General features: G+C 37.9%; 1 protein-coding gene across 4 annotated transcripts in view; it reads left to right on the forward strand.

Annotated features, from left to right (window-relative positions):
* The window catches only part of csgalnact1a (chondroitin sulfate N-acetylgalactosaminyltransferase 1a), a 37834-nt gene that overhangs the window by 9233 nt on the left and 2714 nt on the right, over positions 1-25887 (forward strand). For 3 of the 4 annotated variants that reach the window (XM_081354727.1, XM_081354729.1, XM_081354728.1), the window contains exons 2-7: positions 2953-4406; positions 7955-8171; positions 11695-11796; positions 20047-20225; positions 20510-20604; positions 24356-24437. In XM_081354727.1, coding sequence (XP_081210853.1) covers positions 3629-4406; positions 7955-8171; positions 11695-11796; positions 20047-20225; positions 20510-20604; positions 24356-24437 — 1453 coding nt within the window. In that variant the 5' untranslated portion in view covers positions 2953-3628. Of the gene's footprint in view, positions 1-2952; positions 4407-7415; positions 7503-7954; positions 8172-11694; positions 11797-20046; positions 20226-20509; positions 20605-24355; positions 24438-25887 lie in introns of all 4 variants that reach the window. The other variant, XM_081354726.1, reaches the window with a different exon arrangement.

Consider the following 25887-nt stretch of genomic DNA (forward strand, 5'->3'; position numbering starts at 1 on the left):
GTATAACTGCAGCTGACTCTGCAGTTGAAGGCTTGTGAAAGTAATTGAACTAATGTAAATGCGCTTGGTTCTCAAACCAGACGATACTCGTAGACACGCTAGAGCTTTTACACTGATTAAGATCTTTGAGGAAGTTGTAAGAAAATAGTGACCTGAAACAGAAGGCATTACCAGCATTGTCACAAAATGTTGTGCATGTAGTGGCGTTTGTAAAACTTAAAGTGCCACCAGTAGCCAGTCATTTTATCCCTTAAAACTAATCTTTAATCACTGAAATTACATACTTAAACGTTTCCTTGAATTTTTTTTCATGCCTTAAAATAGCTTGAATGTAACTCTACACCCTTGCCTCATTTAGTATACACGTTCTATGAATATGCAAATTAGCCCCGCCTCCACTCACTCCCACCAGCTCAGAGATCCACTCGTTGACGATCACACGTTGACATGATTGGTTACTAGGTAGTTTGTGACGTCAGAAACACCAGCGATTTCAAACCGTGTTTTTGACACTGTCTTTTGTTCACTGCAATTTTAAGGAGAAAATACTCTGCAATGGTGTCGGCTTATGAATTTGCACATGGTTTGTCTTAAAGCATATTAAAAACACCACATAGACATATAAACCCAAAACAGACTTTAAGCCTAATTTATTTCTTCTAGGAAAGCAGCTTATAAGCTGGTTGATGTGTTTTGGAACAAGGTATTTGGCGTTTAGTTGGTCTAAGAGCTGGTAGATCGTCTTAGACCAGCAACCAAACAAACAACATTTGGTCATACTAGCTCAAGGAGCTCAGGCTGGTTTATTAGAACATGTTGGCTGGGCAACCAGTGAATGACCAGCTTATACCAGTTGTTCCAAAACACAGCTGGATTTTCCAACAGGGATGATAAAGTTTGACCACAGAGTAGGCCAACATTTAAAGAACAAGCTGTTGTTAGCAAGATGGCAAATCACATCTATTAAAACAACAACGCTCTTTTTCAGAAGGGAATATTGAAGTGTCCCTTTCTCATTTGTTTGAGGTTGTCAAGCCCCTCCTAACTTTCCTCAGAGCTGTTCAGCCGTGTGTTTGGTCCGTGGTCTTGGCTCTGGTGTTGTGTGGCATTGACACAGCGGGGAGAATGAATTGCTGGCAGACTCGTGCTGTGCTCGTCCTGGCCGCCGTACGAGTGAGCTGGAACAGCACAACATGGTGTGAGGCGTCTTTTGCACCACTCACGTGTGAGCTCCTAAATGAGAGGAGGAGAAAGAAAAGATTTGTCATCTCATGTCAAGAGAGATTCAGTTGCTGAATTATACATTAACTGACTTCTCTTTGCTGTTGTATACAATATCGAATAGGTTCAATATCAAAAAAGGAAATCCTAATGTAAGAGTGATGATGAGTGAATAATTAAATTAGTAATTGAGAGTGAATAATTGTGTAATTAAGTGTGTAAATTAGTAAAGAATTTAAAGAGAGAGTGGGTGAATGAGTAAATAAGTCTGTCAATTATACATGTGAGTGAGTGAGTGAATAAATGAAAAGGTTTATGAATGGCACCCTACACCAGATAAGAGTGGCTAGATTATATATATATAATACTGACAGCGGTTGTGCACAGGTTAAACATTGTTAGTGTGAACCAATAAGTGATTGAATGAATCAGTCAGTTAGTGTAAGAATGAAGGAATAAGCGATTGAATTAATCAGTTAGTGTAAGAATGAATGAGTATGTCATTAAATTAATCCGTCAGTAAGTGAGAAAAATGAACGAATAATTGATTGATTGAATCAGCCAGCCTTGTAACTGTTGCATCTTGTGCACTCAGTAGCCACAAACAGTCGTGTACAAATACAACACCTGGGACTAATTAAACTCAATAAAAATTTCTCAACTCCTTTTCACTGCACTTATTTGAGTGAGTGTGTGTGTTAGTGAGTAAGAGTGAGTGTGTGACTGAGAGATTGTGTGAGTGAGTTTGTGGGTGTGTGAGTGAGTGAGTAAAATAAAGAAAAGAGATTACATTAACTAGACCATGAGTAAAATAATGAGTGAATCAGTAAGTGAATGAAGGTGTAAGTGAATGAATGCGTGACTTATTGTGTAAATAGGTGGGTGAGTGAATTGATGGGTGGATGAAGTGTTTTAATAATTGAATGGGTTCATATTTGAGTGCCAGTCTCAGATAAATAGACATCCCCCTCCTCAGTGCTGGCCTGTGTCCAACTCCCCTTGATACAGTCCAGTATTCACCACTAACATAACTAATCCTTTCATTAAATCAAGCCTCCCACTAACCTATAAAGAGCTAATTGTGTGGTGAGTCAGCACACACAAGCACTCACACATATTCAGAGATTCCTACGTCTCTTTACGCTCTTTTTTTTTTTTTTTTTTTTTTTTTTTTTTTTTTTTTTCACGTTGTATCTTTTACCACCACAGCTTTCCAACTTGGTAACACAGTGTCCCTGTGTGTTCCCGTGATCACAGATACACATGTGTTTGTGACTGTGTGCATATGCACGTGTGTATGTCTATGAATGCTCTGCCTTTCGTGTATGTTTGCTCAACTTACAGTGCGGCTGTTCTTCCCCCGTGTGAGTTGTCAGGTGTGTTCCCATAAGACTGCTTTTAACACACATCTCTTATTTTCACACATCAGTGACAGCACTGTTCTCCAGAACTGGAGCCGTCCCAGAATGCTTTGTTGTCTGCCTAGGTCCTGAATTTAGACCTTCAGGTCACTTTAAAATAAAACACGGTGTGTTTGCAAATAAGAGACTAACTTGAACCCTGTCTCCCTCATCTCTATTTTGTCTGTTTAATGGTATGATAATGCAAAGCTATCAGTATTGATGTACTTTGAAGCCTGACTGATTAACATACAGGAGACCTTCATCCACCTACGGGTCTGTTTCTACAGAACATAATGAATTTAATCTTCCTTTCTCTACCTTTTTCTAGATAAATCTGTGAAGATCAGAAGCTACACATGATGAAACATGCAGAAGACTCTGAAGAGATTAAGGAAGTCATAGAGACTGCCTGAAAACTCTTTGGGAAACAACATTTTTGTTTTCAACAACATTTGACTGTTATATGGAGTTTAAAGAAACGGATGGCATATGAGCAGCCAACTAATCTTTAATGGACCAAAGCCATTGACTTTTAATGGCTAAACCTGCAATGAATGGTTTTCTCTTTTGGGTCATTGGGAGTGCTGTAGAATGGAGGATCCATTCCAGACATTCTCTCGAGGGTCTGTCACGCTACCTCCAAGAAGAATGAGCAATTTTCACCAGATGGAGATATGCGCATGTCGCTACTGAACTGGTCAAATGGTTTATTTGTCTGGACCGAGAACTAAGAGTACCCTGAAGAGGAGGAAGTGGCCGTAACTTGACCCATGACAAAGTATGTGGCTGAAGAGCCAGGCTTAAAGAGCGGGTGAAATGGTAATCGACAGTAAAAATTTGAACAAAACTGGCTTTGTTGTCTGCACCTGGGAAATATGAGACTTTAGTCAACAGACAAAACACAAACAGTTCTTCTTCTTTTTAATCAAAGACGTATACGCTGGTGACTTAACAAGCAGTTCTGGCGTGGGCAGCCTTTGGCTGATCTTTACGTCTTGTTTTTGATGGTACACACAGATGCCCCAACTTTATTGAACTACATCATCTTACCCGCCTTGTTGTTGAGGTTGTCAGTTGTGATGCTGCGCAGGGGTCTGCTGTTCTGGCTCTCACGTGTGGGTGTTCTGTTAGTGGTGGTGTGCTGTTGCCTTTCCCTCCTTTATGTCATCTCTTGCAGCCCCCACGCTGATGAGCCCATGGCTGGGCAACCCCTTCCCAGGCCTGGAGGGATGGCTATTGCTGGGGGTCCAAGCAGGCCAGGTGGTGTTGGAGGTGCCCCTATTGGCCCTGCTGGACGGGAAGGGTTTCAGGCCCTGCTTCAAGAGCGGGAAGAGCAGCACCGGCAGCATATTGCCAGCTTGAAAAAACAAATTGCTCAACTTAAAGAGGCTCTCCAGGAACGGAGCGAACAACTTAAGGGCATGCAGAACTCTTTGGAGAAGACAGCCGGGAGGGGCAGGGGGGGTGACGTGGCTGACGAGCGCAGTCACAGCGACCTGCAGGAGTTCCTACGCAGCCAGCTGAGCCGGGCTGAGGTACACAGTGGTGTGCGACTGCCAAGCGAGTACGCTGTGGTGCCCTTTGAGAGCTTCACCTTACAACGCGTCTACCAGCTGGAAATGGGGTTGACCCGTCACCCCGAGGAGAAGCCGGTGAGGAAGGACCGCAGGGACGAGCTGGGGGAGGTGGTGGAGAGTGCGCTGCAGTCCCTCAATGCCCCGCATCAAGGTGGAGACAGAATGAAAGCCAGTAAAGTCTACACACCATCAGACTTTATAGAAGGTAAGAAGCTAATATTTCAGGCTCATCAGTTTCAATAGTATAGCCACAAAATTTTAGAGTTACTTGGTGTAAGTTAAGAGTGGTTTGGAAAGGATGGTAGGAGTTTTTTGGAAGCCTGTTTGGAAACATTATTTATGCTATTCCATTTAGTGCTGTTGGTGCAGAGATGACAAACTTTACCTTAAATAATGTACCATAGGACATATCTGCATGTCTCTGGGCCATTGATTTAGGTTTTTAGAGCTTGTTGGACACATTTGGAAAAAAAATCTCTCAACATGATATCTGAAGCATGTTTCAGAAGTTGTATGCTGTGTTTCTTGCATCCTTAGAACAAATCAGTAAAACAATAGTGCATCCCGTAAGACCATGGTAACATGTTAGTCAGGATATCCTGTGATGACTCTAGGAAATGAACACAGATGTTTTATATTCAGAGCTGTGTCATCTCTGCCATTTCCTCTAGAGAGAAAGTGGCTCATCTCCGTGGTTATAGACTTTACAGGAAATACAATATTCATGTTGCTATGCACCTTGTTTAGTCACAAATAACAGTTCCCAGCACTTGAAACTGCAGAATTGAGCTATAGTTAAATTTGCAAACTTTCAAGATCAGATAGCTAAGCTGAAAGCAGAAGTGAGATTTACCAAACATTCCTGTTAAGGTAAATCCAGCATATAATTTTGAAAAGACCAGCATAGAATTTTCAAGCTAGTTTATGCTGGTTTGTTGCTGGTCTAGCTGGTGTTATCAAAACAAAAAATAAATTTGTGCATCTTTATAAAGACTAGGCTATTTCTTGTCAATTCGAGCCTCTTCTGAGTCCTTTTGACTGTATAATTGAATAGACCTACTCTACTTCACATCAACAATGGAGAGCTTGTGAAGAATTCAAAGAGAGCCAAGGCCAAAGTCTTAGCCAGAGGCCCTGTCTGTTAAAACTTACAACGCAGTGTCCAGATACAATGTCAGTTTACCCAGACGTCTTGCTAACACTGAACGAGACTGAATAATATTGTTGGACATTCTAAAAATATTTGGCCCTGAAAAAACACAGGAAGCTTGACCATTACCCCTGAAACGGTGCTTCAGCAAACTGGAATGTTTACAGAAAACGTGTCTTTTCTACCCACAAAATAATTCTTCCACCCCGCCCCTCAAGGGATACATGTTTCTCTCTCATTATCCTGTGTCCGTTATCTCTGTTGGCTAACTGTATAGTGCTCCTTTACCCAGACCTTTTTTGTGGTGACACGGTCCAATTTAGAGAGGGAAAGAAATCCCAGGTTAATGCTAAAAGTGCAATTTTTCCCTGAGATAATGTTACCAATGTTTGGTAACTCACGTGATTGTTGAGTTGTCTTTACTGTAGCTAGTTTTTTAGTGAGGTGGAATTCAGCCTGCGGGTTATGCTTTAATGTTTTTGCTATTAGTAGCTTGTATTGATTCCGATGGCTTCCCTAATGGCCCTGCTTTTCCCATAAAAGCATTTTATGTGTGGAATGGAAAGGGGCTGGACATGATCATTATTCCAGTTTGCTAGTTTGCTAAGGCAGACAACATCACTGTTGCTGCTTTGGGTTCGAGATTTGGACAAACTTGTGTGGCTTGTTGAATTGTGCTTTGATTGATCTCAATGATCAAACTTGCAAATTTCACCAGGCAGACAATACAACAGGTGAAAAAATCCCTCAGACTTCCGTTCAAGATCTCGAGACATATCAATGGACCAGAATATTATAAAAGTGGAGTCTGTTGACTTTGTCCAGTAGGCAAACCATCCAGAACACTCAAGTAATTGCATAGAAATGACCTAAACACTGCACGCAACACCATAGCAACTTTCATACAAATTTATCACAAAATTAGATACACATACTTCCCAGTTTAGATCATAATACCATTACCACACTGTGCTACCAAAGCTAATGAAGTATGAAGCTGTGAAGTATACATACTTCATTCAACTCTTAACCAAATGGGACTGTTGTGTGCAAACGTTGAATGAGCATGATATTCTATTTCTCTAGAATAAGAGTCATTATGCCTTTTATAGCACTATCAGCACCACTGATAAGCAACCTGAACAATAGGCCTACACATTTGATGCTGTACAGTGCAGATCTCTCTAAAGAGTATATTTGGATCATTTCAGAAGCGTGAAAGTATGTTACCCAAGACTCAGATGACCTGGTACTCTCTCAACATCTGCCCAGATGTTTCTTCTGAAATTCCCTAGCATAGCTCAGATAATTTGATCTTTAAAGAATTTGACGAGAAATGTTAGTTCAAATTGCAATGTGTGACTTTTCATTGCAGACTTTTGAGAGAAATCTCATTCTCCATTCAGTTTCATTGCTGTCTCATTTTTATCCTATAAGACTAGTTAGTTCTTTGTCACACTTAATGTCAATTTTTGACTTTGTTTGTTGTTTATCAATTATGAATTTTCATATATTCTGATAGGAAATAATCAATTTCTCAATTTCTCATTCACTAAGCATTTGTAAGCTAAAATATGTTTGTGAAACCTGCGAAAGATTGTCATTTTCACAAACAAATCATGATTCACAAATACCTTTCATACTAAAATATATTATAAATTGACAAAAAATACATAAATGTTGGAACAACTTAAACCACACATACTCAAATCACATGCTCTTTGGCTGCGTCCGAAAGCTTAAAAATGCTGCCTTCCGAGAAAGCATTCCAAGGCACGTCTAAATCCAATGTCTCCTGAGATGCCTTCATCTGATCGATTTGTTTAATGGCAGCATAGATGTATCCTTCGCTGGCTTTGATATCCCACAATCCTGTGCTTTCCATTCTGTGCCAGTTGAATATAATAAAAATAAAGATGGCATCTGAAAGTTGTGGTTGCCGGTCAGTTTGTGTGTTTTTGATCAATGTTTTCCACTTTTGATGTCATTTCTAGTGAGACATTATTATTGTAGTTATTAAATATTCACTTAGTCATCACCAAATCTCTCTCTATTTTGCTGTAGAAGTCTGTCCGAAATCAGCACAACCGCTGCCTATAAAGTCAGCGAGGCAACAAATCAGCTTCCCACGTTTTCTAAAGCAGTCTGAATGTACGTATAATCATATTAAGATAAAATGTTATATATTTCATCTTAATTATATTTCATCACATACAATGTGAGAATTTCTCCTTTGCATATGAATATGAAATAATCCATGCAAATGTTAGTGAATGAGACCCACTGTCTCCTTTTTAGAGTTTTAGAAGAGAGTCCAAAAATGTCTCACTCTGTCCTTGAATTTGACAAAGTTGCAAATACAATGTTACTTTCCTCTGGGTTTTTCAGTCAAGAGATTTGTGACAATCTTTTCAGTGTCTGCGTTTTTAATCTTGATTTGCGTGTCTTCCTTCATGTTTGTGTGTTTATCTTTGTAGTATTTGTCCTTGAGCTTTAGTTTTCTTTGAATTTTGCTTTGCTTGTGCGTGTGTGCGTGTCCGTGTGGGTGTTCGGGAAAATCGCTCCTTTTCTTCACTGTTCTCAATGTCTTCTCATCTCTGCAGGCATAGCGCGCACTGAAAAGGACAAGGGCACGCTGTACGAGCTGACCTTCCGCGGCGAGCAGAAGCTGGAGTTCCGCAGGCTGGTTCTCTTCCGCCCCTTCGGCCCCCTCGTGAAAGTGAAAAGTGAGCTTGTGGAGACCGCCAACATGCCCATTAACATTGTGCTGCCTCTGTCCCAGAGAGCCGACAAATTCAAACAGTTTATGCACAACTTCAGGTGACACCTCTCATTCTTTTCGTTCTCCGTTATTATCTGTTATTTATCATCCTCTGCCCCCTTCTTTCTTTCTTTCTCACATTCATACATATCTTCTTGGCACTTTCCATGAATAAGGTATGCTTTGGTGTCCAGTATTTTTAAAGCTTTATTTGTTGAATTTATATTCAGTTCATTTTAGCATGCAAACCTAATTTCGCACGATTTACTCAATCACACAAAACATAAAACACGTTTAATAACATTTTCTCAAATTTTACACAAACAATGGAGTTAAAAATGACCAAATAAATGTTTCTGTACTTTATAATTTTCATTAACATCTGGTCCTAGACTAGCCTGTCCACACCGAGTTTGTAGTACGCTAATATATTATTTTGTAGTATATATTTTGTCTATTTAATTTTGACGTGTATTTAATGTTTTTTAAACTCTTACAAGAACAGGTTCTATATAGAACGTTTAAAGGGTTCTGTCAGGTTCCCATCATGGGATCATGTTATGGATTTAGTTTTAATTTAATTAATTTTGTTTTAATACATTTTTTTATTTTGATTCAATTGTGTGTATTAAATCGCTTTATCTCTAGAAAAAAAAATCTAAAATAACCGTTAAACATGAACGTATAAACATATTTCTCCTTATATAGAATCTTTTTGGCATAAAGTGTTCTTTAAGGGGGTCATGACCTGCATTTTTTTGTTTTTAATTTATAATGGTCTCAAGATTTTTACACCAAAAATCCTATTTTATAAAATAAGCTATTTTCTATCCTGTTTTTGACCCTCTTTCGAACACTCTCTTTTTGCCCACTGCTATAAATGGGTAACAGTTTTGCATATTACAATAATTTTCAATGTCCCCGCCATTACATGTGTGGAATTGTTTTGAAAACTTCCGATGTTTAACAATATCTTGTTACGTAGTTACAAACACTTGCCAACAATGTGAAACATTTATGCGTATTAAATATGCTTTATAAGTCTCGGTTGTGTCAAATAAAGTTTAAGTACTTGGAGTTAATACAGTTATAATTGACAAATGATAACTTGCGGTGTTTCATGTAAACAAATTATGAATGAATGTACCACTATCGTTCTTATAGGCTATTCATAGTTCATTATTTTCAATAAAGTGAAAAACATATACATTGTCATTTGCAGTGTTGTGTTTTAAATTAAACTGCGGTAGTTGGCACTGTATGCATCATCTTTTATTTTTAGTCTCTGAAAAGCCTGCGTCGAGCTGTCTAGTTTAAAAACGAATTTGCAGTAAAATGAAGCGATCAAATGAACAGTGCCTTACTGACATGATCTGACTGGAACTTTGTTAAAAATAAAGTTTATCCACGCTTTCTTAGGATGGTTTTTCCAGAAATTGGCACTTCAAAACATCTTGTAATCCTCAGAGGCATCTCTATCATTTTTTTGCTGGAGTATTCCTGTGTTTGCGACTCTCTCGTATTTACTACGACATGACATACGCTAAATGGTGGGCGGGGCTAAAGAGGCAATGATGTAGAAGTATGTTGATCTTCTGCAGAGGTGGTCTTTCATCGCACTATGACGTAATAACGTCTGGTTCAGTGTTTGAAGTGGTTTATGCATGTCTATTAATGCAGAAGCAGCAGATCTTACATGCTCACAGTCTGTGTTTCTAATGCCAGTGGCAAGTTCATACAGTCGCAGAAGCAGTGTAGCAGATATAGTCCGCCAAATCTAAATATATTAACATTGCCATATTCATTACATGCCAAAACTACTTTAAGAGTTGTCGTGTTTGAAATGGTTTTGGATCCTATTTTTTACCCTATTTGTGAAAAGTTTCTTCAGTCCTTTTTTTCCTCTACATCTGTTAGACTTTCTGAATCATTTTTCTCTAACCTCGACAGCCTGTTTTACATCTAATTTCAGTGTTTTAAATTAGCGCCTCTGAGCAGTGTTTTAAGAGTCTTAGATTAGGCGTTGAGCAAACACTTTGACCTCATTCTCGTTTCAGAGACAAGAGAGGACAAACAATGGGATTGTGGGTTGTGATCAGAATGAGCTCAATGCCAGCAGACCGTCACAGTAATTTGTTGTGGCATGTACATGGTAGCACAGCATATAGATAGTGTTTGTATACTCAACACAAAAACAGCTTCTAGTTTTTTCGTGTGAATGCGCTTTTGTCGCTAAGTTATTCATTCAGTCGTTTTCGTGTTTATGAATACTGGATGTGCCATTTCAAAAAGGCATTAACAAAACCCCATAACTACTGTTCAAAAGTTTCTAATGCTCAATACGGCTTCATTTATTGGATCAAAAATACAATAAAATCAGGATCATAGTGAAATGTTATTACAATTTAATGTAACTGTTTTTGGTTTTAATATATTTGACTGTTTCAAAGCTGAATTTTCAGCATTGTTCAGAGTCACATGATCCTTCAGAAATCAGTCAATGAACAAGAAACATTTTGTGGAAACCGTTGTACATATTTTTCAGGATTCTTTGATTAAGTTCAAAATAACAGCATTTATTTGAAATAGAATTTTTTTTAACATTAAGAATGCTTTTACTGTCATATTTAATGCACCCTTGCAATAAATATTACTGACCCCAAACTTTTGAATGGTAGTGTATTTATATGATAATTTATGTTTTTTTTTTTCTCAGAATTATACAGAGGTATGGCACATTATATTGGAGAACTATGAGCTCCAGAGAAGTTGATAAATGTTTAATAAATAAAACAAATTAGGTTTGAATGTGGCACGGCAATATGCCCATTCCAGTTTCCATGCTTCTTTCCATTCTTTTGTTCAATAAAATGGTAAGAAGACCTAAAAATGGTAAAAACAAAAAAGATGTCTCTTTCCCATTCAAGTTCCCCCCCCAGGGATTAAACCAAATCTGAACCGCTAAACTACCACTAACCATCAAAAATCATCATGTCACACTTTAGAACTGAAGCATCTCTGAAGTCTAACCATGCCTTTATTGTGCGTTGGACATAAAAAGATCATGTTCAGGATCTTCACAAAACACTTCTGTCAGAATGTGGCTACTTCAGATCAGGAATCTCCCGCTAGCACTGCAGTCCTTGTGTGTTGCGATTGCAGTGGCCCTGTAGGGTGAGCTTGTTTTGTCAAAATCTGCAACAGTATCTTCATACATGCTTCTCTCAAGGCCGACTCAATAGCTCTTTCATCTTGCATAATTTCTTCCCACTGAGCTCATTGCAATGCATTCTGGGATTTATAATGTATATAATTATGCTACCTATTTTTATGATGCCTACTCTACCCACGATGCTTTGTATAGTTTTTGTTGTAGTAATGCAAAATATTTTGATTTGGCATCACAGTATATCAATCATGAATAATACTTTGGTTTTAAAGTGTTTTGCACTTATTATATTTGTCCTCCTCTGTTTTCTCTTACTCCGTTTTCAGTCAATGTTCCTTTCGAGCTGGTGCAGCTGTAGATTGTCCCGTTGAGTGCTGACCTCAGTGTGTGTTTGTTTCTGTGCATGTCTACAGAGAGGTGTGTGTGAAGCAGGACGGGCGGGTGCACCTCACCGTGGTTTACTTTGGAAGGGACCAGATGAACGAGGTCAAAGGAACCTTGGAGAACACATCGAGGTATGGCATGTTAATATATGTGTGTGTATCCACACAGTGGAGCAGATAAGGCTGAGGTTAAGGCTGAGAAATAGTTATTCAAAAAGGAACCAGAGGGGTTTCATAAGTTCCTTCCAGTAATCCCCAATGCATTATGGGTATCGACCGAACTGTAGGTCTATAAATTGATCAAATGAACACACTCAGCTTCTGTTATCAGAAAGTCTACATAGTGCTAATCAACATAAATAATTCCTTTAAATGTATAGAGCAAGCAAGACTTAAAATACCCATCTTCATGAATATATTAAATGCTGAACGAGTTGTATTAATAAAAGATGATGATGATATACTGAGTAATAATCAAATGCACAGTCAGCTTGAATTTTTAACAAGATATATGCATCAAATTTTGGGTGGTGTTAAATATATGTAATTTTACAATAGATATTAATAAAAATCGGATTATAATATATCTTGTAATAAATATATAAATAAAGATGTAGAATACATGACATTAATATGTAATTAATATATCTTTAACAGTACAAAAACAAGTATAATATAGCTTTTATACAGTACAATAATTTCATAAACAAGCAATTCATAACTTTCTTGGTCAAACAAAATATATTGGATTATTTCTATTTTATATGTTTTATTATTATATTATATTATGCTGATGACATGTATAACAGGCGTCTCCCTGTTAAGAGATTGGAGCATTCACACTGCACACTGAGGCGGCGCGGTGCCGTGATCCTTTTGACGCTGAGTTTTTTTTTGCTTCGCCACTGAATTAAAGCTTCAGTGCATTGTTCTTGTTAACACGAAACATAACAAATGAGGTGTTCCATGTTTCACAATCACCATATGATATTCAGCGCTGTGAATTTTTTTTATAAAATACATGGAAACATAATTGCCAGGACCTTTCACCAGACCTTAAATTCATTGAAAGTCTTTGGGATGTGCTAGAGTAGATTTTATTGTCAATACAAGATCTTGACCAAAAATGTATATACCTCTTAATAGAAATATCATCACAACAATTATATCCATCAAGAGGTGCAAACATTTTTGGTCAAGATCTTGTATTGACAATGCAAGAGTCCAGCACTCTGTAAAGTCTCCTCCAGCACATCTCAAAGACTCTCAGTGAAGTTAACGTCTGGACTCTGAGGTGTTGATTCATGTGTGAAAATGATTCTTCATTCTCCTAACAACCATTCTTTCACAATCTGATCCTGATGAATGTTGACCTTGTCATCCTGGGATATGGCCATGATGCGTCTTCCTACATGGCTGTTTAAGAAATGAAAATCTACACACTCCATCAATTAGGGTTAAAAGAACTGTTACCAAATATATAACATGTAAGAAACATTTCAATAATGATCCAATCATAAACTCTTAAGCATTTCCCTATTTAAATCTATTTTTTTGCCGGGCAGTGTATATACTGTATATACAGCATGTTATATGCATGTAGAGATATGTGTGGGACAGTAGGAGAGGGACACAGTCGCATCACAGCAGAGTATGCTGCCCATCATAAATCAAAGCATGTGACGTCGTCGGCCAATGAAATTGGCGTGTTTATCACATGTGCTTCAGATGGCGTACCCCTATAGTGTCAATCCAAGAGCAGTGTTGAAGGTCCCTTTCTCAGGGAGCCATCGGTTAATGTCATAACCTGAAATGCTTTTTTAATATTCTTTGACTATTTGTTATCATCAATCGCACTGGCGCACACACCTCAAATCTGTAATCATGAGAGCACAGCTGGGGTTAGCGGCACTGTCGTGATTACAGATTGGAGGTCAGTGAATCTGCACTGTTAGACTGCAGTGACTCTGACCTCCATCCAGTGTGGAAATAACAGGTCACCTCAGATGCTGCTCGGAGGCAGATGAAATCAACAGAGCAGTTGATTGCCTGGAATCCAGCCAGGGTCATGCTGGAAACCTCCCTGCATTGCAGCGGATAAGATATCTCTCAATTCACAGGAAGAAAATGGCTTTTCTCTTTATGGAGAAGCATTGAAATGCAACTGGACTCATTGGTTTTCAGATCTATCTTCTTTGACCAGGTTGTTCCCACATACAAGGACACTTTTTGGAGGGGAATTGTTAGAGATATGGGAAAGCAATCATGGCCTTGTACCTTTCAAGGTAGGGAAGGGCCAATAATCAGCACAGCTCTTGTTCCTTCTGTGGGAATTCATTGGCTTCTCTCTGATCCAGAAATCAAGGGCTTAATCAAGGGCTTCTTAACTTAACTCTTTCTGTACTTTTAGACTAACTGGATTCTCCACAATTTCCTTATTGTTCATTCCAGCTCTCTTCCAGACATCTAGAGCTAATTGGTTGTAACTTCCCAGCAGCTCTGAATGCTTATACCTTCATTTCTTAAAGTTATTTTCCTTAAATACAAGTTATAGGATTGACCCAAAAATTACATTTCTGTCATCATTTACTCACCCTCATGTCATTCCAAACCCCATTCATCTTCGAAACACAAAGGAAGATCTTTTTGATGAATCTGAGAGATTGCTGTCCCTCCATTGGCGGTCTACACAACTACCTCTTTCAAGCCCGTGAAAGGTATTAAGACGTCATTAAAGTACACAAAGCACTTGCGTAGCTTAATAAAATTGAGGTTAAATCACTGGAGTCACATGGATTACTTTAATGACGTCTTTTTACAACCTTTCTGAGGCTTGAAAGTGGTAGTTGTGTAGACTGTCGATGGAGGGACAGAAAGCTCTCAGATTTCATTAATCAGATTTCATTATTATCAGTATTCCAAAAATACCACAGAAAGTCATTTTAATCAATCATTATATCATATTTACAAAAATGTTTTACAGTGTAGCCCTCCATTAGCATTCTAAGGGAGAAAGCATTTGTAAATGTATTGTTGCAGTAGATAATGCATCATATCATAAACAAGATGAATGACTATAAATGCATGAATCAAACCCACTTGGAATGGCCACAAGTTTTGACACTATTTTCCACACATCATTTTTGTGATTTATGTCCCTATATGTGGGTAGAGAAAAATAATTTGAGAAGAGGAAAATTGCTCAGTTGTTATTACCTTCATTTTGCACACACTTCATACAGTATCTGACAGTTGCTGCATTGGCTGACTGATCATTTGCATAAATGCTTGAATCCCACATCACCAAGAGTCACTTTCACATTTGTCGCCTTGAATGACCAACGCCAACAACTTCTTACTTTAACTAAATGCCTGCTATTAGCCAGAGAGGTTGACTGAGAGAGCCTCGAAATAGCAGAAAGCATGAGACGAAATCATGATGATAAACAATAAGCAGGGTCATTTTTTTTTTTATCATCTTAATTTATCATAATTTTTCAGTGCTCAGACTTCATCCTGTACTTTGTCTGACCAGCACAAATCCAGCAAGTGTTATTATACCACACAATGTAAAACTGGCAGGGCAGCTGTGGTTGGCAGAAATTTACCCTAAAAATACAGTAGAAGCATTTTAGGTTTTACAGATTTAACTACTAATATCTGTTTTGTACCTTTGTAATACAATGACAACCACCAAAAATGAGAAAGTCACATGATGAATCAAAGCTCATCACAAGAAGCTTTTCCTCAAGCTGAGAAGGTCAATACTTATATATAGAAGGTGCACGGTGTCATTCACACAAACACTGAACACCATCATGGGAACACACATGACATGAAAAAATGCAATAAACATTAATTTAACAACAGTAGATGTAACATAAAACCCTAATGTACAGAACCGATTAGAAAAAAAAACTAAGAAAAATTGTTATTTCAATTGAAATACATCAAATTTGAAGTGTCACATAGGGAATTCTGGGAATGTCAATTTATGTTTTTTATACTGTAAATTATACAATGACTTGAAATTTAACAGTATTTTACGGGTAAGGTTAGATAAGTTACTCACCATAGTAAGGAAACTTACTGTCAAACGGTTAACAGGTTTTTACTGTCACATTTTTACCGTTAAAATCACGCTAATTTTTTACAGTGCACAAAAAGAAATGGAAAATTACAATGGAAGCTTATTTTCTCCACGGAATAAAAAATAAGAAAGGTAATTGTGACTTTTGACAATTGTGACAATTGGTAATTGTGTCGCAATTACCTTTTTTATTATATTCTGTGGCGGAAACAAGCTTCCATAAATTGCAGCTTTACAACATCGTCCGTTTACGTGAAAACCCTTGAGATGGAGACATTCCTTTATATCTCGAACCTTTGAAGATAAAGATCTCCTGAAACCACACAATCTTAAGATTAAACAACAATAGCAAGCATTGCAAAAGCAAGAAAATAAGTAGAATTGTAAAAAATATAATGAATGTAATTTTATAAAAAACTGGAAAAATAAACAACAGAAATGTTCGCTCTTTTGAAGCCACACACACACACACACACATTGCTGTTAAGAATCTGTAGACGCTTCACTGCTATAAGACCATCAGTATCAGTCCTCACAGAAGTAGGTAGATGTGATATCCGGATCTGCCGGGCAAAGTCAATCCATACACATGAATAATTTGTGTTCATTTGAGAGGGGAAGAGAGTGTAAGTAACACTGCATTATACAAACCTGGTTCATGTTAATATTGATGATGACATTTATAATCCAAGTGCGCATTATGAAATAACCACAATTAAGCATCACCCTGAAGTGATCAGACATGCTAGTAACTGTGTGTGGATTCATTTAGATACAGTTTGGGGACAAATTTGTCTCCAGAATTGAGCTAAATCTAATAAAAACCAGGCTAAGTATACTGTATATACACTATACTTATACTTAGATCTGTCTTATCTATCTGTCTGTCTGTTCCAAAGCTGAAGTGAAATGGAAAAAATGCAATGAATGACGGAATGACAAATATCCTAGACAGCCTTTGAAAACAAGTCAGTATCATACAAAGAAATATTTGGAGAGTTTTTTTTTTTTTTTTGTGGCTGATGGTGAATTGAATATCACATGCATGCTGAAACGCCCCGGGCTCTTTTCCAAATCTGTTCCGCTAATGTGACTTAAATCAAATCTTGTTTGTTACAAATGGCTATTTGTAACTGCTCTAAATCTTCACGACTAGTGGCTCTTGAACACTTTTTTGCCGGCTATACTGTATATTAACAATGACTGTTTTATTATTCCGTGTAACTCCCATGGGTTGCAGCAATATTTCCGTGGGTTATGAATCTCGGTCAGGGAAAGTAGGTGCTTTTTTTTTATTTTTTTTATTTCAGGCAGACATTCTGGCCTATTTTTTGCTTTGGGCCAATGAGAGCAGTGGGCAGCCACATGTGACAGGTGCTTTACAAGCATTTTTCTAGTGTCTGAATGCTTGTGGCTCCAGGGTTTTATTGCTTTTTTATGAATACCATCTTTTCTGTCTTTTTGTGTCCTGTTCATGTTTGCATGCCACCAAACCAAAGTTTAGAGTTGGTAAGATTTTTAGTTTTTGAAAGAAAAAAATTCAGCAAGACAATAATATTATGAAATGTTATTATAAATTAAAATAGTTTATATTTAAAATGAATATATTTATATTAATTAATTAATTAATAATAATTATTATTATATATTAGTATTGATATATTTAAAACTGTAATTTATTCCAGTGATGGTAAAGCTGAATTTTCAGCATCATTACTCCAGTCTTCAGTGTCACATGATCCTTCAGAAATCATTGGTAACACTTTACTTAAAGCCTTTATGTATAATGCATTATAAACGTATTCATAATGTACATTTATAATGCATCAAATCTTTTCATAAATAATTGTAAGCAAAGTTAAAATGCAATATAATGTTTGCAGATTACTTATTACTTCTGAAATTGGTTGTCATGTGTTTTAATGCATTATACTTTCTAAAGGTGTAACAATTAATAGATATTATATCTAGTATTATAATGCATTATAACTGTGGTTACATTTAGTCATGAGACCAAGCAATGCATTACAATGCATAATTCATGTATTAAAATACTTTTATAAAGCATTATGTATGAAGGCTTTGAGTAAAGTGTTACCAAATCATTCTAATATGCTGATTTGATGCTCAAGAAACATTATTATTAATATTATTATTATTATTATTATTATTATTATCAATATTGAAAACAGTTGTGCTGCTTAATATTTTTGTGGAAACCATGATGCATTGTTTCAGGATTCGTTGATGTAAAAGAAGTTCAAAAGAACAGCATTTATTTGAAAAATAAATATTTTGTAAGATTATAAATGTCTTTAATCTTGAGTAATTTAATGAGTACTTCCTGATTAAAAGTATAAATTTTTTTAAGTCTTTGCCCAAAATCAAAACCGTTGTAAAAAACAAAAACAACACATGTATATATATATTTTTTTTTTAAAGTCTTTCTCAGGCCAAAGACTGATCCTCTCTCCATTAGAGTGGAGTGTTTGATAACATGGTGATTCACTGCTAGTGATTCAGTAATATAAAGGAAGTGTCTCTTCCTGTTCCTGCTAAAACAGCTGTATGGCTTTAATAGCAGGTATTATCCCTGCACTCTGTGTGTGGTGGCATTGAGCTTTTATACAGCTTGGCTCAAGCCCAGCACATTACACTTTAATCATCTAGTGTGTCTCTGTGTCTATGCGGTTGATTGTATTCATAGTCACACAGACTGGCTGAGGATGCCTGTTATTCCCTCTATCCATGAGAAGTGATGCAGGTCACGCTGTAAAATCTGCACCCGCCATCAATCACAGCACATCTTTCACTGCCATCACAATCGACTTAATTTCCCCCCCAACAGACAGTGAGACGTGTATATTTAGCGTGCTTAGTTTTAGTGGTAATGTACTCTTTGTATTCATGTTGGATTCACATGGTTTTGAAAAACTTTGGTACCATTTTCATTAAAAATATTTGAAATCTTTTGACAGTCTTTAAATTCTTTAAGATAAAAAGTTTTAGAGAGGCCATATTGTGCCCTTTTTCACAGTCTTGATTTAGTTTTTGGGCTCAACTAGGACAGGTTTTCATGCTTGAATGTTAAGAAAACACATTATTTTCCTATATTTGACATTGTTGCTGCACCTCTCTTCTCAGACTCTCAGAAATGCTCCGTTTCGTTCCTGTCTCTATGAAGCCCCTCCTTCTGAAAAGTACAATGTGCTCTGATTGGTCGGCTGGATCAGCGTGTTGTGATTGGTCAACTACTTCCAGCGTGTTTGGGAAATGTCCCCTTATCATAACCACGAGTTTCAACACCGTATTAACCCTTTATTTTGCTTATGCCTTGGGTGGGAATTATTTAAATGAGGGATATTCATTTTGGGGGTGGGACTTGGGTGCTGACCATGCTGATTGGTTGAGTTCACGCAGCATTTTGATTGGTTGACTCCACGCAGCATTTTAATTCAACCACCATTGTTAAAAGTCTGTCGCGGTGCGTGCAGTAAGGGTTGTTTGCTATTCGAATCAACAAGGGAGTTTAAAAAATACGACCGATGGACCGACGACGAGGTTCAGGCTTTATATGCGGAGGACGAAATCCAGTGGGAACTGGTCACGCGCATTCCTACGTCACCAGACTATTTGCCTAATCTTCACGGTACTTTAGACCACGATGGAAATGCAAACAGCAACTGATCTGGGGGGAAATAAGTTCCTGGGACAAATTGTTCCGGGTAATTTCAGTGGAAATGCGGCTATACACACGAAAATGATGTCAAAATACCCGTCTCGGCAAGTATTCTCTCGGTTATGTCATAAGTGAACGGTTGAGAAAGAAACCGGATGTGTGTCAGTATATGCGATCCGTGCATTCGGTCTTAAAGTGACAGCAGCCTAATATTCCTGCTGTCATTAATGTTAATAAAACAACATAAAAATACAGCTTTAACAAAGATGAACATGCGTTTACATTTTACATTTTTCATGTTAGAAGCTTGTATGATAAGTGTGCCGCATAAAGAGTACCAAGCATCATCTCCAGGTGAGAGAACCACACCAAAAAAAAATTACGTGCTCCCCTCATAGGTCATCTTTAAAGTAAAAAAAAACATTGATATTTTAATTGATCTGGACACATGAAGGTCTGCAGATGCTTGTGATTTGTTTCCTGATTTGTCTCTTGTTGATATGGCGTTGTTTCCAGAAAAACAGATGTTGTTAAAGAACAACATAAGATACTGCTTATCAATGAGAGAACATTCCAGTGACCATTATGAGACAGTCTGTGATTTTTCTTGCAGGGAGCTGAACTTCCGCAACTTCACTCTGATCCAGCTGAACGAGGAGTTTTCTCGGGGTCGAGGGCTGGATGTGGGCGCTCGTGCCTGGAAGGGAGGCAATGTCCTGCTCTTCTTCTGTGACGTGGACATCTTCTTCACAGCCGACTTCCTGAACACATGTCGTCTTAATGCCCAGCCCGGTGAGAGAAAAGAGGAAACGCTACATATAGCCCCAAAAAGTATTTGGACACTTATAAGTATTTGGATAATAATCAGAGATGTTTCCTGAGCAGCAAATCATCATATTAGAATGATTTCTGAAGGATCATGTGATAATTTTGACAAACTTTTGACCGGTAGTGTAAATACATTTATATTGTTTCTGAGACCATATTAGAGAGAGGATGGCCATCTAATAAAGTGCTTTATTGTCGTGTTGGTATCATAGCCAGCTGTGTGATGGCATTGTCTTACTCTGTCTTAGGAAAGAAAGTGTTTTACCCAGTTCTCTTCAGCCAGTACAACCCAGCTGTAATCTACGGCAGCCACGATCACATCCCCCCCGTGGAACAGCAGCTGGTAATGCAACTCATTTCATCAGGAGATTAAAATGCTTCATCAAGTTTGATGTGATTAATTGCCGCATTGTGATGGAACACACAATCATCACGGTCGCATGGCATTGATATTCTGGACGTGTAGATAATAAAGAGCTTGATTAAATGTGCTGATAATGCGCAAATGCTGATTGAATTGAGAAAATCTATTGGCCTATAATAATAATGGACTATATATTTAGCAATATTTATTTAAAAAAAAAAAAAATTTTTGCTATTATTAGAGTGATGTAATTTAGCTATTACCATGCATATTAGGGACAAATGGGAGGAAGGTTAGTCTCTCTCTCTCTCTCTTAACTGCATTTTGCAAAAAGGACCCTTCATGATTTTGTTCCATATATATCCGTTTTGATAGGTTAATGCAAGATAGGTTAATGCAATGTTATCTAGTGGCTATTAATGTATTTTAGTTTCAGTTTTCTAGTTACGGTTTTATTTTTATTTCCGTGAAAATACTTATTTTTTGTTAAAAGTGCTGTATGTTCATTTTTTCTTTTTTTGGCTGTACTAAAGCATAAAAGTACCATATGTTTGTAGAGCTTTAGAAACATGCAAAATCCGGTAACACTTTATTTTACAGTGTCCTTGTTACATGTACTTACCATAGTAATAACAGTAAATTATGCATAATTACAATCAACTAACTCTCAACCAAATCCTAATCCTACCCAAACATTATAGTAAGTACATGTTGTTAATTACTATTACTCAGTACTTAAATATATAATTACACTGTAACAAAGACAACTTAAAATAAAGTGTAACCCAAGATTCAAATACTTGTTCTTTGAAAAACAATGCAAGAGCCAGTTATTCTACTTTGAATGTGCGTTCCAGGTCGAAATGTGTTTTTTGGTTTGTGTGATCTTGGCCACTGACAGTTTACACAGTAGTATTTCCACACCCGGGTTGCCACAGTGTATTGCAGCCATGGAAGCCAGCAAACAAACTGACAGAAAAGCTTAAAGGTGGTATCAGTGATTTCAGGCCCAAAAATATTTTTATCACATTCATCTAATCTTTCTAACGATCCGCTAGCTGCCCGCCCCATAAGCATGCCGTCAAAAAACGCGTCTCTGTAGGCAGCCTAGGCTCTGAGATCTGCACACAAAAACAAATGGTTTAGCCAAACACTCAAAACCAAAACAAATAGTGTTCCAACCAATCACTGACAGGGGGAGGGTGTTGTGAGGTTTTGAGTCAGCTTTTTCTTCAGCTCTGACTTCGCGTGCAGCCGTGCACGTGCACAAAACCTCACAACACCCTCCCCTTGTCGGTGATTGGTTGGAACACTATTTGTTTTGGTTTTGAGTGTTTGGCTAAACCATTTGTTTTTGTGTGCAGATCTCAGAGCCTAGGCTGCCTACAGAGACGCGTTTTTTTGACGCCATCTGCCAGCGGCTCCCCCCCGCCCACGCTTTGTTATCGGGATGATTCGCCCTTCTACGAGTTATTTCGAAGCTGTTATATTAAGGTACAAATCTTGCATAGTGTGCCTTTAAAGAGCAACTTGCAGGTTAGAAGACCCTACAAGTCAATGTATAGAAAAATAATGTAGGAACTAGATTTTCTTAAAAAAAAAAATTCTAAATACGCTACAGTGGCTTCTGGAGTCATTTTTGTGAGAAAATTTTACTTCCGCATCTGAAAATGGGCGTGACGGGCGAGAGTCGTGACGTAGCACGAGGGAGAGCGGTCGATTCAAACAACAGGGAAAAATGGATTGCAATGACATTTCGGACGCTGAGGAAATTGTTGACGGACCACAGCCATACAATTATGAGCCTGCTAGGCTGCCAAGAGAGCAGGGACAGGCCAGGATTAATGTTAGACAGAACATACTGGAACTTACAATAACAGAAACTAAGCTTTGATCAGGCGTTTGTCATGCTCATTAATATCTGCCCAGACTAACGTTACGTGATATAACTTAGCGGTTTCTCATCGAGAGACAGAGAGATATTTATTCCTGCTAACATTTTTTGTTCCATAGGTGCTTGTGTGGGAAATGCGAGGCAATGTTTACAGCTGAGGAAAGTCAGTGTTGCAGGGAGGTGGATGCATACCGGGCCTTAGTGGAAAATGCCAAACTTCCATGGTTGCAGTTAGTGTTACTACAGTAAAGCCATGGTGAATGTTGCTGATCTATGGACACTGGATAGTTCGTTCATTCATGGCACAATGTTTATTCCTGGTTTCCACGTCAGCGCTGTTTGATCCGTTAATAACGGAGAAATGTGAATATTTCTCACTAGATCTCGCAGCGATGTTATTACTTCAGTGGCGAATTCAAATGCTTTATTTACTGGATCTCGCAGTTACAGTGTTGTTTGATCAGGCTCACGCTGTACTGGTCCAAACTGATAAACGGTCCACATAAACACAATAACGAGTAGCTCAGTTTCGTTCCGCTTACATTGCGTTTGCCAGTTGATGTTGTGCTCACGCCTACATCCGGCGGGAGAACCCGAAGATGCGTGCACTGAAAGAGCTCAGGTTACAAATTACAATGGATGTGAATGAAGAAACCGAGTTCTCCGACGAGCATGCCTATGATTCCGACAAATCTCCGGGTCGATAATTCTCCGGAGTGAAATGTGCGCCACAAACGACCGAGTGTGCGGTGACAGACGCGGCAGTGAAGTCTGCTCTCTTCACCTGAACAAAACGCACCCAAGAACGAAAAGCCTTGTTTTTCCTAGAGGGAAAATGATGGACACGATGTCCTGACAGGCTGGATTTTGTGCAACCAGCACAAACACAATAATTTACCAATATGGCTTCTCTAAAACTCGATCTAAAACTTTCTCTGTCGCTCACTACTGCTCTAACTACTACACCCACAATGAGAGCGCTGGCTGAACGCGAGCTCATATTTACCTCGGCATACGTCATATGACGCGTTGCTATAGGGGGAAAGGCGTATTCCAGAGCCTAGCACATTTTCATCAAAATCTCTACAACCAATTAGATTTCATTAGTAATTTCTACATATGTGTTTTTAAAAAACCTCTTCAGACAATATTAAGTATTAATTAAGTTATAAATTTAACCTGCAAGTTGCTCTTTAAGACCACAGTGGAGGCATTTCAGGGAGTTCAGAAACCATGCTTACTGAAATAGAGAATAACTCCCTTTGGAGTGACATTGTGCTTTGTAACTTTGCAAACCTTTTCCATGGTCAAACAGCAACTTCCCGCCCACTTTCAGTTTACTCAGAAGTATTTCAATACCCTGGGTTGTCAATTGGTGGAAAACATGGTGTAACTGCAGCCGTGAAAGCCAGCCAACTGGGTCAGAGATCGCAGATTCTACCCAACCTAAAAAGCCTCGGCATTCATCTAAAAAGCTCCATGACCAGAGGCATAAATATTGGAGATGCGTTTGAGAGATGGCTCTCTGGCAGAGGGTCTGAGGAGGGCGGGGGAAACGACTCTCTCCAATATTTTGAATTTGGACTGCAGTACCCATTTCAACCACTAGCTGTCAATATTACATACTGCACCTTATAACGATAATAACACTTGTTGAAATTTTCAAATCACCATCATTCTTTGAGTTTGTTATATAGTTACTGGCAACTGGCAGTTTTATTTACTCACCAAATCAATTTTTACACACATTTGCGACTTGGCAAGTGATAAAATTGGACCGTGAATGAGACACAAGATACCCATCAGTCATACTCATCAGTATTCACTCTTTTACAGATCATTAAAAAGGACACTGGCTTTTGGAGGGACTTTGGGTTTGGAATGACCTGCCAATACAGATCCGACTTCATCAATATAGGTAAATGTCCCTTTTAAGATCATTTTGAATGTAAAAAGCACTTATGTAGAGACAGTATATAGAAGTAAAATACAAACCATCAAATAATAATGCAATCTCAGTGAACACAACAGGTCCGACCTGTGAGAATCGAGCAGTTCTCATGACTTAACCGATTACCTGTGTGGACATGAGTAACATTACCTGACACAACAAGGGCTGATACTGATGCTTCAGCAGAGTTAGTAGAGTCACATGACATGGACATCTTAGCAGACAGATGGCAGAAATACTATGCTCCATTAAGGGAAGTCAAAACTTTGTTTCATAAGCACAATTAAGCAAATACATAATCTACACCATAAACTGTTCAAATGGAGATTCAGACTGAACAAATACACATTTACACGCTTTCCTACACAATGACACAGGAACAGACAACAGAGCGGTTTGTCCTGAGGGAAGTTCAAACTTCCTTTTAACAACAACAGATGATGCATGTAAACAACGTGTTCATTCAACATTTTCTTTTTGGCGGATGCATTATTGCAGCTGACCGCATTAACAATACAGGGGTCAGATTTAAATGCGCTGTTGCTGCCTTAAATAGACAGGAATAATAAGCTATTTCTGCCTGATTGACAAAACAATCTTTACAATAAAATTCTTCTTGACTGCCTTTTTCTTCTCTTAAAGGGATAGTTTACACAAAAGTGACAATTATTTAATCATTTACCTAAATTACATTCTTTCTTCTGTGGGACTCAATCATTGGAACTGTGGACCAATGATGTTTGTTGTAAATTGTTTCAACTTGGAAAAAATATTACACAATGTTTAGTGCTAAATGGTTATAAAAAGGTAAACTAAATATGTATACATCAAAAAAAGTACAGATCTGTACAGAAAGTACAAAATTTAACTGATTAATCCTTTATCCATGATGTTGATTCACCCATGAATAAACGTTCAAATGTCAGATGGGTATTGACAAAGACAGCTGAAACATTTTTCAGAATATCATCTTTGTGTTACACAGAAGAAAGAAAGTCGTAAAGGTTTGTAAGGACAGGAGAAGAGTAAGTACATTTTTTGATGAACTGTCCCTTTAAGAAGTCATTGAGATTTTTAAGTTATTGGACAAAACAACTGAACATGTTGAGACTATAGCCACTTTCCCACCATTAGGGTGAACCATTCTCTTTGCTTAACTGTTCCATTTCTTGCTGATCCGGCCCAGCCGGTATGGATATGGTAACGCATTATAAGTAACAAGAGTAATCAGATTACTTTAGGGCTGTGAAATGATTAATCGCATCCAAAATAACAGCTTGTGTTTACATAATATATGTGTATGTACGGTGTATAATTATTTTGTAAATATAAATACACACACATGCATGTATATATTTAAGAAAAATGTGTTATATGAAAATATTTAAAGGTGCTCTAAGCGATGTTGGGTGACGTC

Source organism: Scardinius erythrophthalmus, assembly GCF_964197995.2.
Source record: "Scardinius erythrophthalmus genome assembly, chromosome: 23".
NCBI classification, from domain to species: domain Eukaryota; kingdom Metazoa; phylum Chordata; class Actinopteri; order Cypriniformes; family Leuciscidae; genus Scardinius; species Scardinius erythrophthalmus.